General features: G+C 32.0%; 2 protein-coding genes across 4 annotated transcripts in view; one reads left to right on the forward strand and one right to left on the reverse strand.

Moving 5' to 3' along the window:
* Positions 1 to 1,191: 1,191 nt before the first annotated feature.
* Positions 1,192 to 3,656, reverse strand: LOC111480934 (protein RICE SALT SENSITIVE 3-like). Of its 2 annotated transcripts, XM_023126168.1 has the most exons (7): positions 3,205 to 3,656; positions 3,052 to 3,102; positions 2,842 to 2,970; positions 2,595 to 2,700; positions 2,409 to 2,450; positions 2,275 to 2,331; positions 1,192 to 2,142 (listed from the first exon to the last, which is right to left on the reverse strand). In XM_023126168.1, the coding sequence occupies exons 1-7, from the start codon at positions 3,333 to 3,335 to the stop codon at positions 1,408 to 1,410; spliced, it is 1,251 nt and encodes a 416-aa protein (XP_022981936.1). In that variant the 5' UTR covers positions 3,336 to 3,656; the 3' UTR covers positions 1,192 to 1,407. The 2 variants fall into 2 exon arrangements, with proteins under 2 accessions (XP_022981936.1, XP_022981937.1); XM_023126169.1 differs by lacking the exons at positions 3,052 to 3,102; positions 3,205 to 3,656 and having other exon boundaries at positions 2,831 to 2,939.
* Positions 3,657 to 9,931: 6,275 nt separating this feature from the next.
* LOC111480933 (germinal center kinase 1-like) overlaps positions 9,932 to 13,848 on the forward strand; it is a 16,288-nt gene continuing 12,371 nt past the window's right edge. The window contains exons 1-3 of one of the 2 annotated variants that reach the window (XM_023126165.1): positions 9,932 to 10,163; positions 10,543 to 10,835; positions 11,740 to 11,796. In XM_023126165.1, coding sequence (XP_022981933.1) covers positions 10,741 to 10,835; positions 11,740 to 11,796 — 152 coding nt within the window. In that variant the 5' untranslated portion in view covers positions 9,932 to 10,163; positions 10,543 to 10,740. Of the gene's footprint in view, positions 10,164 to 10,542; positions 10,836 to 11,739; positions 11,797 to 13,848 lie in introns of those variants that run through there. The other variant, XM_023126167.1, reaches the window with a different exon arrangement.

Here is a 13,848-nt window from a genome sequence, read left to right on the forward strand (position 1 = left end):
TTTTTTTTTTTTTTTTTTTTTTTTTTTTTTTTTTTTTTTTGTTAATTACTTGGACAGCTCACACAGCTAGAGAATAGCTTGGGCCTATAAAAATAACTCATCCATCTACTGTAAAAAAAAAAATTACAACTTTTTATTTACTATTTACTGTCCAAAAACAAAACTCAACCATTCTGTCATGGAGGGTGAAATAGTCCTTCACATTTTAAAAAAATTATGAATTTATTAAATATTAAATTGAACCTTTAAGGTCCAAAATTAAATTTTATGTACGATAAATTCATCAGTTTTAAAAATATTTAACATGACGAGTATTTATTAAATAAAGTTTATTAAAAATGTAGAGCTCTATTAGACATTTTTTTTAGAAAAAAATGTAAAAAAAATTGTCATTTTTATTTTTTAAATAAAAAAATAAAGAAAAAAAGAAAAAAATGTATTTTATAAAATTAAAAACAAATTTGTGAAATCCAACAATCCCTTTGAATTTTGACCCCAAAAAAATTAAATAAATAATTGTCAAAAAAGATCTGAATAATTCAAAAACTTTGAAATTTTAATGTATATTGACAAAATTTATTTAGCTATATTATTTAATTGAAAAAGACATATTTGACATAAAAGTTCAATCACAATGGGAGACATGTTCCTTATTATATGCTAAGCTTTGACCAAGTCAAACTTTTTGGACACTCTGTCCTTCTAATTTCTTCTAATTTTTATATTATAAATATAAATAACAGTAATCACACTAAAATTACCAATTAAATTATACTCGTGTCAGCCAACTGTGTCTTTTTAGAAGAAAAAACAATGAAATGCCGTAGATTACACCCCACTCGATTAAAAGTATCGTGTAAGTTCGACTCATTTGTTGGTCAAACTAGAAATATGCAAAAACAAAACCCCATTTGAAAATATTAAGTTTTGTCGGGGTTTTAGTTGATTGTTATGTATAATTGTTTTTGTATAAGCTGTGAAATTCCACGTTAGTTGGAGAGGGAAACAAAGCATTACTTTATAAGGGTATAGAAACCTCGTGGCCAAAACAGATAATATCGGTTAGCTGTAGGCTTGGGATTTATAGAAACTGCCCCACACTAGTAGACGCGTTTTAAAACTCTAAGGTTGACAGCAATACGTAACAGGTGAAAACGAACAATATCTATTAGCTATAAGCTTGAACGGTTGTTACAGAAACCGAAAGAAAGGCATATGTATTGAGATGAAACTACAAAGAAATGAACATCCAAGTGAAACTAACTGAAATTTAAAGGCAATAGCAGAATCACAAACTGGATAGAATGAGCAAAACACCAAACAAAGGAAAACCAGAAAGCTTTGCCTAAATACAAACTTAGAACACTATGTTTCTACTGAACTAGCAGCCCTTCTTTTCTTCCAACTTCATTCCAAGTATGTCTCCATTATGTCCGGGTACATACCCGCCTGCTCCGAGTTACGATACTCGACTGATTGATGCGGATGGTGGTCGAGCGAAGTCGAAGATGAAGATGAACTCATTCTTGCAGGCAAGGTAAAGCTTCTCTTGAACTTGTTTTCCATCTTCCTAGCACTCTCAGATTGGCTGTCTAAGCTCAAGAACTCGTTTGGGTTACCTCCATTCGTGTTGTGCATAGGATCCGAGTTCGGGTTCGCGCTATTCGGTTCATGAATCAAAGGGAGATGAGTGTGATCAGGTTTGGTTCCTAAGCTCTCCGGATTAAACAAAAGCTTAGCATCATCGGCTCGTCCCGTGAGAGCATTGAACAAGGACAACCCATTAGGCCATTTGATATCATTGTCATGATCTCCCATCACGTCTTCCATTTGAGCCTCGGAGGAATGTGGCAACAGAAACATGTGCGTCTCGTCTTTCGACTGCGGGTAACTGAGCCTATTCGAAGTGTGGAAATTGGGTGAAGGAAGCAGAGAAGTTAGAGGAGATGGAATTGGCCTTTGTGCCCAATTGAGGAGATTGGGAGGAGGGTGAAGGGGAATGGCTGATTGCTTTGAAGCCATTGGAGAAGAAGATGAGTTTCTATTTGAAGAAAAGAGTTGATTCAAATAAAAACCAGATCGGTACCCAATAGATTCAAAAGTATGCCTCATTCTCAGCACAAAATGCAGATCTTCTGGTATCTGAATACAAATATACACAAACATTGCTATTCGTAACTCTCTCATACGCACGTTCGAGTATTAACACGACGATCAACCGTTCGAAAACAGCAACCAAACAGTAAGGGTGAAAGAACAGATAAAGAAACTCACAGTCTTGCAGGAACCAAGCTGGAGGAGGCCATGTCCAGCTTGAATAACAGCAATGGTCTGATTCAAACACAAAAGGGTTCAAAGGAATGAGCAAAATAGGAAGATTTGATCATAGAAAACGACCAAAAACTCACCTGAATTCCAGAATCAAACTGATCAGTCCACTCAGGAGGAAGCTGCAAGGTAGATAGCAATCAAAGAAAACAAAAACAACCCATCACAGTTCTGATATCAAAGATCAAATGGCAAAACTCTAAAGAAAACTAGGGGGGATAATCAAAATCTTTCAGAAAAACTAGCTTGTTCTTTGTTTCTCATACAGCATCAAATGAACTTTGCCAGTAATTTGAAATGTTTGGCTCGCATTCTGTAGGTTCTTTGAAAACCCATTTATGGCACTTATCTGATGCAACTTTCCCCATCAGCCTGTCCGAATCAATCAATCAATCCAATCAGGAAACAAGAACATGAGCACAAGAAGCCTTATGATCCTCTCCAAAACATAAAACAATCCTACGAACCAAACAGCCAAACAAACAAACAAACAAACACCTACCCAGTACCCACCCTTCTCCATAATTATATAATTGAATGGACATTTTGCTGAAGGCCTTTCTAACAGGATCATCCCCATCAATCTCCTCCAAGCACTCTGCAGCTCTCCCTCGGCAAAACCCATCTTCCCACATTAACATCCTTCACAAAATCCAGTGCAAGAAAATGAACATGAACAATGCCACAGTTTACAGAGAAATGAAAATGAAGGGTTAGGCTTACAAGCTGCCATTGTCGTCCCCAACTTTGCATCCATTGCCTCCTCTGACCCTTCTGATGAAAATGGAAGAAACCCCATTAGAGAAAAATGGGTCAACAAACAAAACGGGGAAGAAATAGAGAGAAATAGAGAGAAATAGAGAATGAATAACATACGGACGAGGGCGGATGGTCCAGAAAACAGAGTAAGTCCAGTCTGAACTGAGACAGACGCTTCTGAGGGCCTCATGAAGGGCCATCATCCCAACAGCTTCTTTGCTCCTGTCTGATGATCCTGAGCCCACCATCTCTGTCTCTCACTGCGGCCCTTTTTATGCGACCCCTCTTCGCTCCCCCTGAAAAAACCTTGAAAGAAACCAAGTTCTGTGTATTATCTTGGTTTTTGATTCAAGGGTTTTCTCCACCACACAAAAGAAAACTAGAATACTTCTTCTTCATCCATTAATTTCAACTTCTTCTAAGGTTTTCCTCCTCCCCTTCTTCTATCTCCTCTTGTTTGTCCCAAATAAGCAGGTTTTGTAATCTTTGAGAGACATACAGTGAAGAGGTGAAAAAATAAACAATAAAAAGGAAAAGAAGGAGAGAGAGGGTTTGGGTTGGTCTTTTGTATGATTGTAACTAAACTACGGAAAATGGTAGTGGGGCAGCTTTTTCCTCTTTTGAAGCCCTCTCCCTCATAACCATTTACAGGGATTGTTGAGCTTGTGGGGGAGAGAGAAGAGGGCAAATTTTGGTTTGTTCTTTTTAGTACTCAAATTCTAACATCTGGGTGTTTTTTTTCTCCTTCTTCCCTTTCAAAACCTTGTCTCTTTTTGAAGAATCCCACTTTGGCTATGTAGGTTGAGAAATTGTTTGGGAATTTTTAGTCTACATTTTGATTTTGATTAGCAATAGAGTGGAAAGAAATTAGTGCTATGTTGTTCTAACTTTTCATATGCATAAACTTTGGATTCAAAAGGTGTAGGAGCATGAATTAATACAAAGAGAATCGTTGCTCCCTCCTTTCTTGAGTTGTTTACTATTTTGGGTTTTTTTTTCTTTTTCTTTTTTGCCTTATTCTCATTTTCCCAAGCTCTTTTCTTGAGTTGTTAACACAAATGTCTTTTGTTGGCACACTACCCTAATATCGTCTGTAATGTAATAGCCCAAGCTCATCGTATCACATAGTGTCTGCTTTTACTTGCTACGTACTGACGTCAGCCTCACAGCATTAAAACACGTATGTTAGGGGAGGTTTTCATACCCTTATAAATAATATTTTGTTTCTCTCTCCAATTACCGTGGGATCTCACAAGCTCAAATGTCAAATATTTACAAGTCACAGTGCATTACTAACATCTGTTATCAATGTCAAATAATCTTAAAAATAGAGTTGGACAGTAACCCTACTTTCTAATTTATCGGATTCTCAAATTATTTAAATACAAGTTAGAGTGTTGGGCAAGCATTAATGCGCGTGTGAAAGCTGTGGAAGTGGACGTGAGTCAATATTCCAGGGAAGATTTTGATTTTGAGTACAAAAGTAGAGTTTGTTTAGGTGGAAGGAAGTAAGTAATGGGTGAACCAAAATTGTAGCTCAAGGTAAAAGATGTGGAGAAAGTAGTCCTATTGTTTTGCCAATTGAGTGAAAAATTATAAGGCCTCCATCTACTTTCCTTTTTCAACTTTTACCTATTATTTAATTTCTTCAATCTCCACTCCGCTTTACTTTATTACTTTTTATCCGTCACAAAATTATACCATACATCTCATTCTCGTTAACGTGTATTTTAGAAAAATTTTGAATTGGAGCAAGCAAAACACGCTTAATCATGAAATTTGTATGATCGAACTATCCAATAAGGTGTACCTTGTTAGAATAAACAGTGACTTTCAATTATTTTAAGCATTTCTTAGCTATCGTATTATTAAGATCGCTCTCATTCGAATCTGGTTTTCGATCATTCATGTAGCGCATTACCTTTTTAAGGTTTAGAAAACTATTTTTTAGTGTTTAGTTGAAAATATTTTTTATATATGAAAATGACCAAAATACCCCTCATATTATTAAAACACCCACAAGCAGCTATCAACCATGGTCGCCACGAGCACCCATCTAAAGTCACTCATCAAAGTGTTTATATAAGCATTTTGTGTATAGGATAAACCGAACAAACTTAGATTTATTGACGTCGTTTTAATTTTGAAGTAATTACAATTTGCACCTTAATTATTTACAAATATACCCTTCCACCCACTAACTCCAACTCAATTGGTACCCGTTTTTGATTTGTATCATTCTACCCTCATCAATTATCAATTTCATTAATCATTAAAAGTAGAAAATAAAAGTATGAATAATTTTATAAATTAAATTAAATTAAATTAGTAGCTTGTGATTTATTTAATATTTAATATTTGTTATGGGTATGAAATCTACCACAAATATCTAACAACAGATTATCTTAATAATAAGATTTTAAAAATGATCATCTCCTACTTAATTATGTGTTTAATTATGACTAATTTGAAAATTTTGGGTTGATTATGGATAAAAAGTATAATTAAAGTACAATCCATTTAAATCATCTCACCCTTTTGATTTACTTATAAATTTTATTTTTTAAAAGTATAATTATTTTAATGTAAAAGTTATTTATATTAGTTGCCTAAAAAAATAGTATATATTTTTTTTGGAGAGGTCTGGATGTTTATATAATTCGAGAATCCAATCAATTTAGACGGTCCAATTCTGGGTTTTTTCCGATTGAATTGGACTAAATTTTTTAAAAATAAAAAATTAAATTATTTATAGGTTGATATTTTTTAACTCGAAAATAGAGTTACAGTTCCATTAAGTTCTATTCAATTTTAAAATTATTATAAAAATTAAAAATGTTTAATATTAATAATAATTAATAAATTTTGGCACAGAATCTTTTCAGTCGAAAGAGGACGCTTAACCTCTGAATTGCTAATTTTTTTTTTTCCAAATTTTTAATACATTATTATCACATTATCATATTCCTATTATGTCAGTTTTTTCTTTTTTTTTTTCCTTTAATTTGTACGAATCCGCAGGGGTAATTATGTCATGTTTGTACGGCTTTTCTTCATTCAAGTCCTCCACTCCCCTCCTCACTTTCTTAATTTCTCAAAATTCCTTGTGAAATTCCAACTTTACCCTTACTATTATAATATGCGACATTAGTAGCTTTAGTTTTTATAATATTAAATAAAGTTGGTCAAAATTATAAATTCTTTTGAATTTCGTACTACAATTTCTTTTCTATTACATTAAATAAATAAATTAGTATCTTACTAGACACGCTAACTATATTAGATTTATAAAATTATACAAATTCTCGAAGAAAAAGAAAATTCGAACCCACTAACCCATTTGATCAAAAATAAGAATAAGATGAATAGGGTTGGACATTCATCTCCATTTCAAACCTAATCGCCCGAGATATTTAGATAAAAGATATTTTTCATGTCATTAAAATATTTAGGTTCACTTCGAATGATGTTTTATCGAAAGTGATTATCAACATATATTATCGTAATGTCTTGCATGTCAAAAGGTTTCCACTTGATAAAACGAATGATGAGATTAGGATGTCATATCTTGTCGAATAAAAAACAAAATTATAATATCATGTAACATTTTCAATTTCAATCATAATTATTTAAAAAATGTCAATAAAAATTTAATTGAATGGATATTATTTTTGTTATATGAAATGATATTTTGAAGATTAGGGATTAAGATAAAATATGATTAAGTTAATAAAGTTTGATTCATTTCCCCAAATCCAAAACTTAATTATTGAAATTATAGGCTAAAACAAAATGATAACTTCTAAAAAGGAAGAGAGAGAAAGAGAGAAAAGGGTAATATGGTCATTTTGCTTCAAGGGGACGGATGGGGTGCGCTTATCAAAAAGGAAAAGTGGCAGAAAACATACATTAGGGGTAAATTATTACTGAGAAAAAAAACTTAATTAATTAATTAACTAATTAATTGTTGGGGGGGTGAACTTATCACGTGCGCACGTGCTGTGACAGTCAGTCGGTGCATCGTTTGTAATAAAGAAAAGTTGAAGGCGCACGAATTGCGGGGCAATTCGTCCTTTACTTATCACCACTCGCTCCCTAGAAACCCACGCTCCACGCGCTCCCCACCTATAAAAGATATAAAATAACACTAAAAACGTTATTAATAAAGATTGTGATTAAAATAGAAATTTTGAATTTTTTATATATTACAATTTTTTTTAAAGTGGGTAGATTCCTAATTAAATAAATATTAAAAATTGAGATGTTTTTATTTAAAGTAGTGGAGAATTTTTATTGATTAATTTAGATATTTTTAATTATTTAAAAAAAAATCAATTAGCATGAATATTAAGTCTATGTTTTTATGAAATTTCAATCAGAATTAGAAAATTGATTAAAAAATTATAAATTGAATTTTGATAATTAAAATCTCTGCCCCTCCGTTGCATTTTCCAACACCTGAATCTCACGCGCGCGTGGGGTGGCAATGACGAATTATATTAATATTATATAAAAGCCATAGATCTCAAGTTCTGGGCTGAGCCTCCGCATTGACCGGCCCATGGCCCACTTTCGAAAAACAATAATAATAAAATTTTAAAAGAAAAAAAAAAAAACAAAAAAGAGAACCGTATCCTTTGTGGGTCCCACGCCCGAATCTCCAAAATGAAACGCCTCTAATTAATTAATCAATTAGACTAATCCTTCAACGTTTATCTTTTATTATGTTATTATTATTTCATAAAACATCTTTTTAATTATATCTTTTCTTAGTTTTATTTTATTCTTTTTTTTTATGACAATAAATTAATTTTTTATATTAAAAAAATAATAATTATGAAAATATCATAATACAACTAAAATATTAATAAGATGAAGACGTGACAAGACATCACAGACGTGACTTGTGAACTATGCTACACATACAACATCTTGATGTTTAATAATGTATAAATCTATATTATATATTTAATGTGAACATTTATTTTAACATTGAAATTGAATTTATTTTATATTTAAAATTATAGTGAGACAAAAATAATGGTATACAAAAACGCTAAAATAATTATTGGAAAGAACTATTGCTGGAATTGACTAATTTGTACGTTATCCGGCTCAATAATTTTCTCTGTCCTTTTTTTCTAGAAAATTAAAAAATAGATAAATAAATTAAAATTGAGATTTAAAGTAGTTTAGAGATTATTTTCATAATTAATATATTTGCTGCTTTTCTATGTGCTACGTGACATTGACACAAACATGCGAAAAAAGGCTTATTTATTTTTCTTTACGTTAAATTTATAATAGACATTATAAATTTTATTTAAATTTTAAAAGGGTGACAAAATTTTTTATAATAGAGATAATGAGTTTTATTACCCAATTATGATCATGTGGGGTTGGAGATGAAAAATTATTCATTATTTTAATTAAATTATAAATAAAGTGTTTGTAATAAAATATAATGAGGATCTAAAAAGTTTTTTTTTTATTAAAATTTATATTTTAAAGTTTTAAGACTTTAAAATTTTAAGTTGTTTTGTTTCAAAAATATTTTTAAATTTTAATGTTTGAAATTTAAGATTATTTTTAAAATTTTAAATACTTTTTTAGATTAATTTAATGGATGATGAAATTGAAAAGGAATATTTGATGAAGCAAAGGGTTGAAAATTGGTGAAAAATAGGAAACTAAATGATATAATGATGACGAATTGAATGGCCTCACCAGCTTTCTACACCTGCTTATGAACTGGCATCGAGTAAAGATTTGGATTAAGGAGAGAACCGACGGTTAATTTCATTTAATTTAAGTAATTAAACCTGATTAATAAAATATATATTTTTTTTAGAAAAAACAAAAACATGGATTAAACCGACTGTTAAGAGGGTGCTTAACAGTTAACACGCCCTAATCTCAATCAATGGCTGATTAACATGGATTATTTCCAAATTAAAATATAATAATAATAATAATTGAGTGCGTAGGGATATTACTCCAACCATAATAGTCTATGCCACAGTAGAATTTTAACAATATTAAACATAAAAGGCAGCTGAATCTTTTAATTTTTAATTTTTAATAAAAATGTTATGAATTAAATGAAAACAAAATAAATATAAGTTGGTTTGGGTAAAAATAATCCAATTTTAAAAAATGAAATTTAACATGTGGGCCGACATTTAAGCCCAATAATATTCTTAACATACCGAACGTGGCCCAAAACTTGTAAACAAAATGCGGGTTGTGCAGCTGTTGAATGTCACCAGGAATTGCAGTAAATAAATGCATTAATTTTGTAAAATAATAAACGTTATGCCTTTTATTTTCTTTTAAATATAGCTGAAAATAATACCTCTATAATTTACCTATATCATAAATTTTGGCATCTCAGTAACGTAAAACTTACCCTTATAATTAGATTTATCTTCGTTTGTATATTAATAGTAAAAATATATTTTTTTTTATGGAGGAAATATACAATTTCATGTATTTTGTTTTTGTGAATGTATATTATACATATTATTTAAATTACCAATTATTATGATCGAGTTAAATTTCTTTTTTTTTTTTTTTTAATTCTAATATACACGTTATATTAGGTACTAATAATTTGTAGGATTAATTACACAATAAAAATTAATTAAGTTTTAATTAGTGTTTTTATCTCCCATTTAAAAAAAGAAAAAATATAAAATAATGGGAATTGTGGATTATTTATTACATTTATTCATAAAACGGTGCGTTTGGCAATCATCCCATCCAATTTCTCATTTACATTTCTGTCCAAATCTCGGGGTGCAATTTATTTATTTATTTTATTTAAAGAATTATTGCGAAGTGAGATAGAGAAAGAAGAATTCGAAGGAAGAAAAAGAGAAACAAAAGAAGAAGGAAGAAGAAGCGAGAGGGGAGCGAAGGGTAGTTCCTTTAAAACCAACAAAATTTCTCTTTGATTTCGCAGTCCTCGCCAAGCTTCTCTCTGCAAATTGACAGAGTGCAAAGGAGGAAGAGATCTATGGTGTAATTGCTCAGAAACCACTTCTTCCTAACATCGATTTGAATCGCATTCTTGGGTAAGTTTCAGAATCTCAATCCGTGAGCAAGTTGATTGCAATTGAATTTCACAAATTAAAGACTCCGTTTTCAACCCACTTCTTTGTTGTTGTTGTTGTTGTGGTTGTTGTTGTTTCACTTTCGATGTTGACCTTTTCCCCCAGTGTTTCTCATTGTGTTGGCCTGTCGCCATTGCGTATCTTAGTTCCTCCAACCCGTTACATGTCTATTGTTGAGACTCTCTTGCTTTACTTTGGGTTCAAGGGATACTGCGTATTGTCTTATGTTTATGTCAATTGCTCTTTTCATGAATTTGGATTCTGTTTTGTTGTCAAATTCATGGTTTGGTTGGTGGTAGATAATTTTGTATTTCTTTGGTGTTTTCCAATGCTATTCCAGATTTGATATTTGAGGCTGCAGTTGGGATTGGTAAAGACAAATTTTGGTCGTGAATTTGGGGTTGCCGGTTGGATTGTTTGTTCAAGAAATGAGGGAAATCTGGAGATGAGATGGTTGAGTTTGTCTCAAATTGTGGTTCAGTTTGGAAATCTAGTGTGTGCGAAGTGGGTAAGAGGTGAAAAGGATTGCTAGCACAAAATGTCTGACATTGCGAGTGTAGCAGAGGCGGTCGCAGCAAGGTTTAGTTCTTTGGAGCTTATTGGAAGAGGATCTTTTGGTGATGTATACAAGGGGTAAGCTTCGATTCTGTTTTTATATCTGTGATTCAGAGCACTGTACTCTGTTACACCCTTTATCTTTTGGTCTGCTCAATTAAATAAATGACTGGCGAGCCAGAAAATGGCTTTATGTGATCTTCAAACTAGTGTGGATTTAGATAAGTATACACTTCTTTGCTCATTTAGAAGCCTCGACATGGATATGACGCAGCACGGATATGATTGACTTTGATCACTTAGAAGCCTCGGATATGGATATGACATAACACAGATACGATTGATTTGTCATTTTTTAATAAACTAGGACAGGGATAATGCAAGGATGCATCTATTTAAATATACATTTTAAAAACTATACACAAGAAGGGAATTTGGTCATGAAGCTTATTCATTTTTAATACCAAAAGAACAAGTGTTCCATGTATTATCCTTTCCAAATATATAGTTTTTGTCTCACATATAAGCATTGATATGGTTATACCTTTTAGCATTTATATACTCAAAAAACGAATTGTGTCATATTCGTGTCGGACACATGTCAGAGTGTCTCACATATAAGCATTGATAAGTGTTGGACTTAGTGTGTGACACATGATTTATTGTGCTAACAAGTATCTTATACATGTTCGACGAGTGCTGGAGTGCATGTTACCCAAATTGTAGGGTCTATACTTAGCTGCATCGCTGTTACTTTAATTCCAATTAAAGTTGAAGAAAAGGTTATTTAATAAAAAGTTCAGTCATCCTTTTTGTAACCTAAGGTGCCGATGCTGGATGGTTTCTCAGGTTATTTCTTTTTTGTTTCTTTTTCGGGAAGGGCGTGAGATTTCAAGGCCTTTTCTTCTCTGCAATAAATTAGAAAATTAACTGGAAATGCTCATTGATCTAATCTCCTGATGCCTTTTGCATTTGCTTGCAGGTTTGACAAGGAGCTTAACAAAGAAGTCGCTATCAAAGTTATTGATTTGGAAGAATCGTAAGTACAGAGGTTGCTCTATATTTTTCACTGACGTTCATGATGAAATTCAAATTTAGAGCTCTTGTCTTAACAATGAATAGCATGTATGATTAAAAAACTTGGTGAATATTAAAATGGTAGTGTGGGACAAATTTTACCACATTCCTTGCTAAATAAGGTGAGTTTATCTTTAAATGAGGGGTTGTTTAATAATCCTCATTCGTTTATCTTTCAGTCTTCAGATGATTTTATTTTAATTTATTATTTTCTGTTCTAGTTGATTAGTGTTGCTCATTAGACTACGGCTTTCCAATTTTTCTTTCTGTGCACTTGATAGTTTCTATGTGTCATAATTATATTATGATTATTTGTACTCCTGACATCAAATTATTGCTCACTGCAAGATCAGTATTGATATGATTATCTCTTTTAGCCTCTTCCAAGAGTTTGTAATGATTATTTTCTTTTAAAAGAAACTTATATTTCATTGATAAATGAAATTAAAAAATATGGGAAAGAGAAATCCTTAAGCCAGTGGGAATTATAAAAGATCTTCCCCTTGAGAATAAGAATATTAAGACTGTAGTTGAAGAAGGTTGCATTTACACTAATGTAACGCTACAAAAGGATGGAGTTCAAAAAAGTGTTAATGATTAATTGGAGCCTCTGAAAATATGGTTTTCCGGCTGTACTTGCTTCCATAAGAACACCCTGCTAATGTTGATCCATAAGAACTCCATGTTAATGTTGATCCATAGATCTTTTTTTTTTTTTTCCCCTTATAAAGGTGACCACAAAGATATATGCAAGATAGTACATCATCTTGTTAGGAAGAGCCCTGATGCCCTTGAAAGTGCGTAGAATGATGGAACAAATTTTTTTTAGTCAACGATCTGGCTAAGAACAAATGGTTATAGACACTTCCCTAACTTTTGTGGGGGGTTTTCCATGTATATTACATAGCTTGTATTTCCTTTCTTTGCTCAACCAAAAAGAAAAAATGGGAAGTCCTTAACAAATTCATCCACATTGTATGGACAAATTTTTTTTTTTTGAGTGACAATTTCATTAATGGTTGAAATACACAAGAAGGATGTGTTATCCATAATGTTTACAAAAAACCTTCCCAATTTACAATAAGAGAAATGTGACTACAGGAAATAAAAGTATTAGACAATTTACATTAACAAATAGCGTGATAAACAACATTGTCGAAGAGCTTTCTATAAGTTTGTGTCTTCTCCATACATATTCTTTAATTTTTCGTTCCATATATCTCAAAAGACAATCAAAATGAGATTTTTCCCTAGCAGGACTTTTGCATTCATGAAAGGGTGGTACGTTAAGACCATGTCCAATAAATCCTTTACCTCCTTGGAAAAAAGCGTGTTTCCTCCATCACCCACCCTATGGAAAATTCGGTTATTGATGAGGTTTTGGTGTTTCAAATGTACTTCCATGTCTCCTTTGCAGAAGATGGAGGGGATCAATTTGTATGTGATTATAAGTATATCTTGCCTTTATAAGTTTTCACCACAAGGCGTTGTCTTCGTGATAATATCTCCATATTCATTTCATGGGGAGAGCTTTATTTTTCAGCTTTGTTGAAAATAGACCAAGTCCTCCCTTATCTGCTTGGAGGTTTATAATATCTCATCGAACAAGGCGTGAGCCATCTTTCTATAAATAGTTTTTGAATAATCTTTCTATCTGTAGCCACTTTTTGTGGCATTTTGAACTGAGACATGTATTTAGTGGATAGGTTGGACAGAGTAGCTTGTATTAGGGTGGGCCTTTCGAAGTATAACATGATGACCATGTTCATACCCTTTTTTCTATTTTTCAATAATGGTCTTCCAGAAGAAGAAGAATTTCTGGTTCTCATGGAAGGATAATCCTAGGTACATATTCGTCATTTACCATTTTTACAACCAAATCTGCTAGCAAGGTCTTCGATAATCTCTGTGCCAACATTGATACCCATAATTTCTGTTTTTTGGAGATTGATATTTTGTTATGAGAATCTTTGGTAGGTTTTTACATGTTTTTTTTTTTTTTTTTTTTTAGGGG

Source organism: Cucurbita maxima, unplaced genomic scaffold (assembly GCF_002738345.1).
Source record: "Cucurbita maxima cultivar Rimu unplaced genomic scaffold, Cmax_1.0 Cma_Scf00006, whole genome shotgun sequence".
NCBI classification, from domain to species: Eukaryota; Viridiplantae; Streptophyta; class Magnoliopsida; order Cucurbitales; family Cucurbitaceae; genus Cucurbita; species Cucurbita maxima.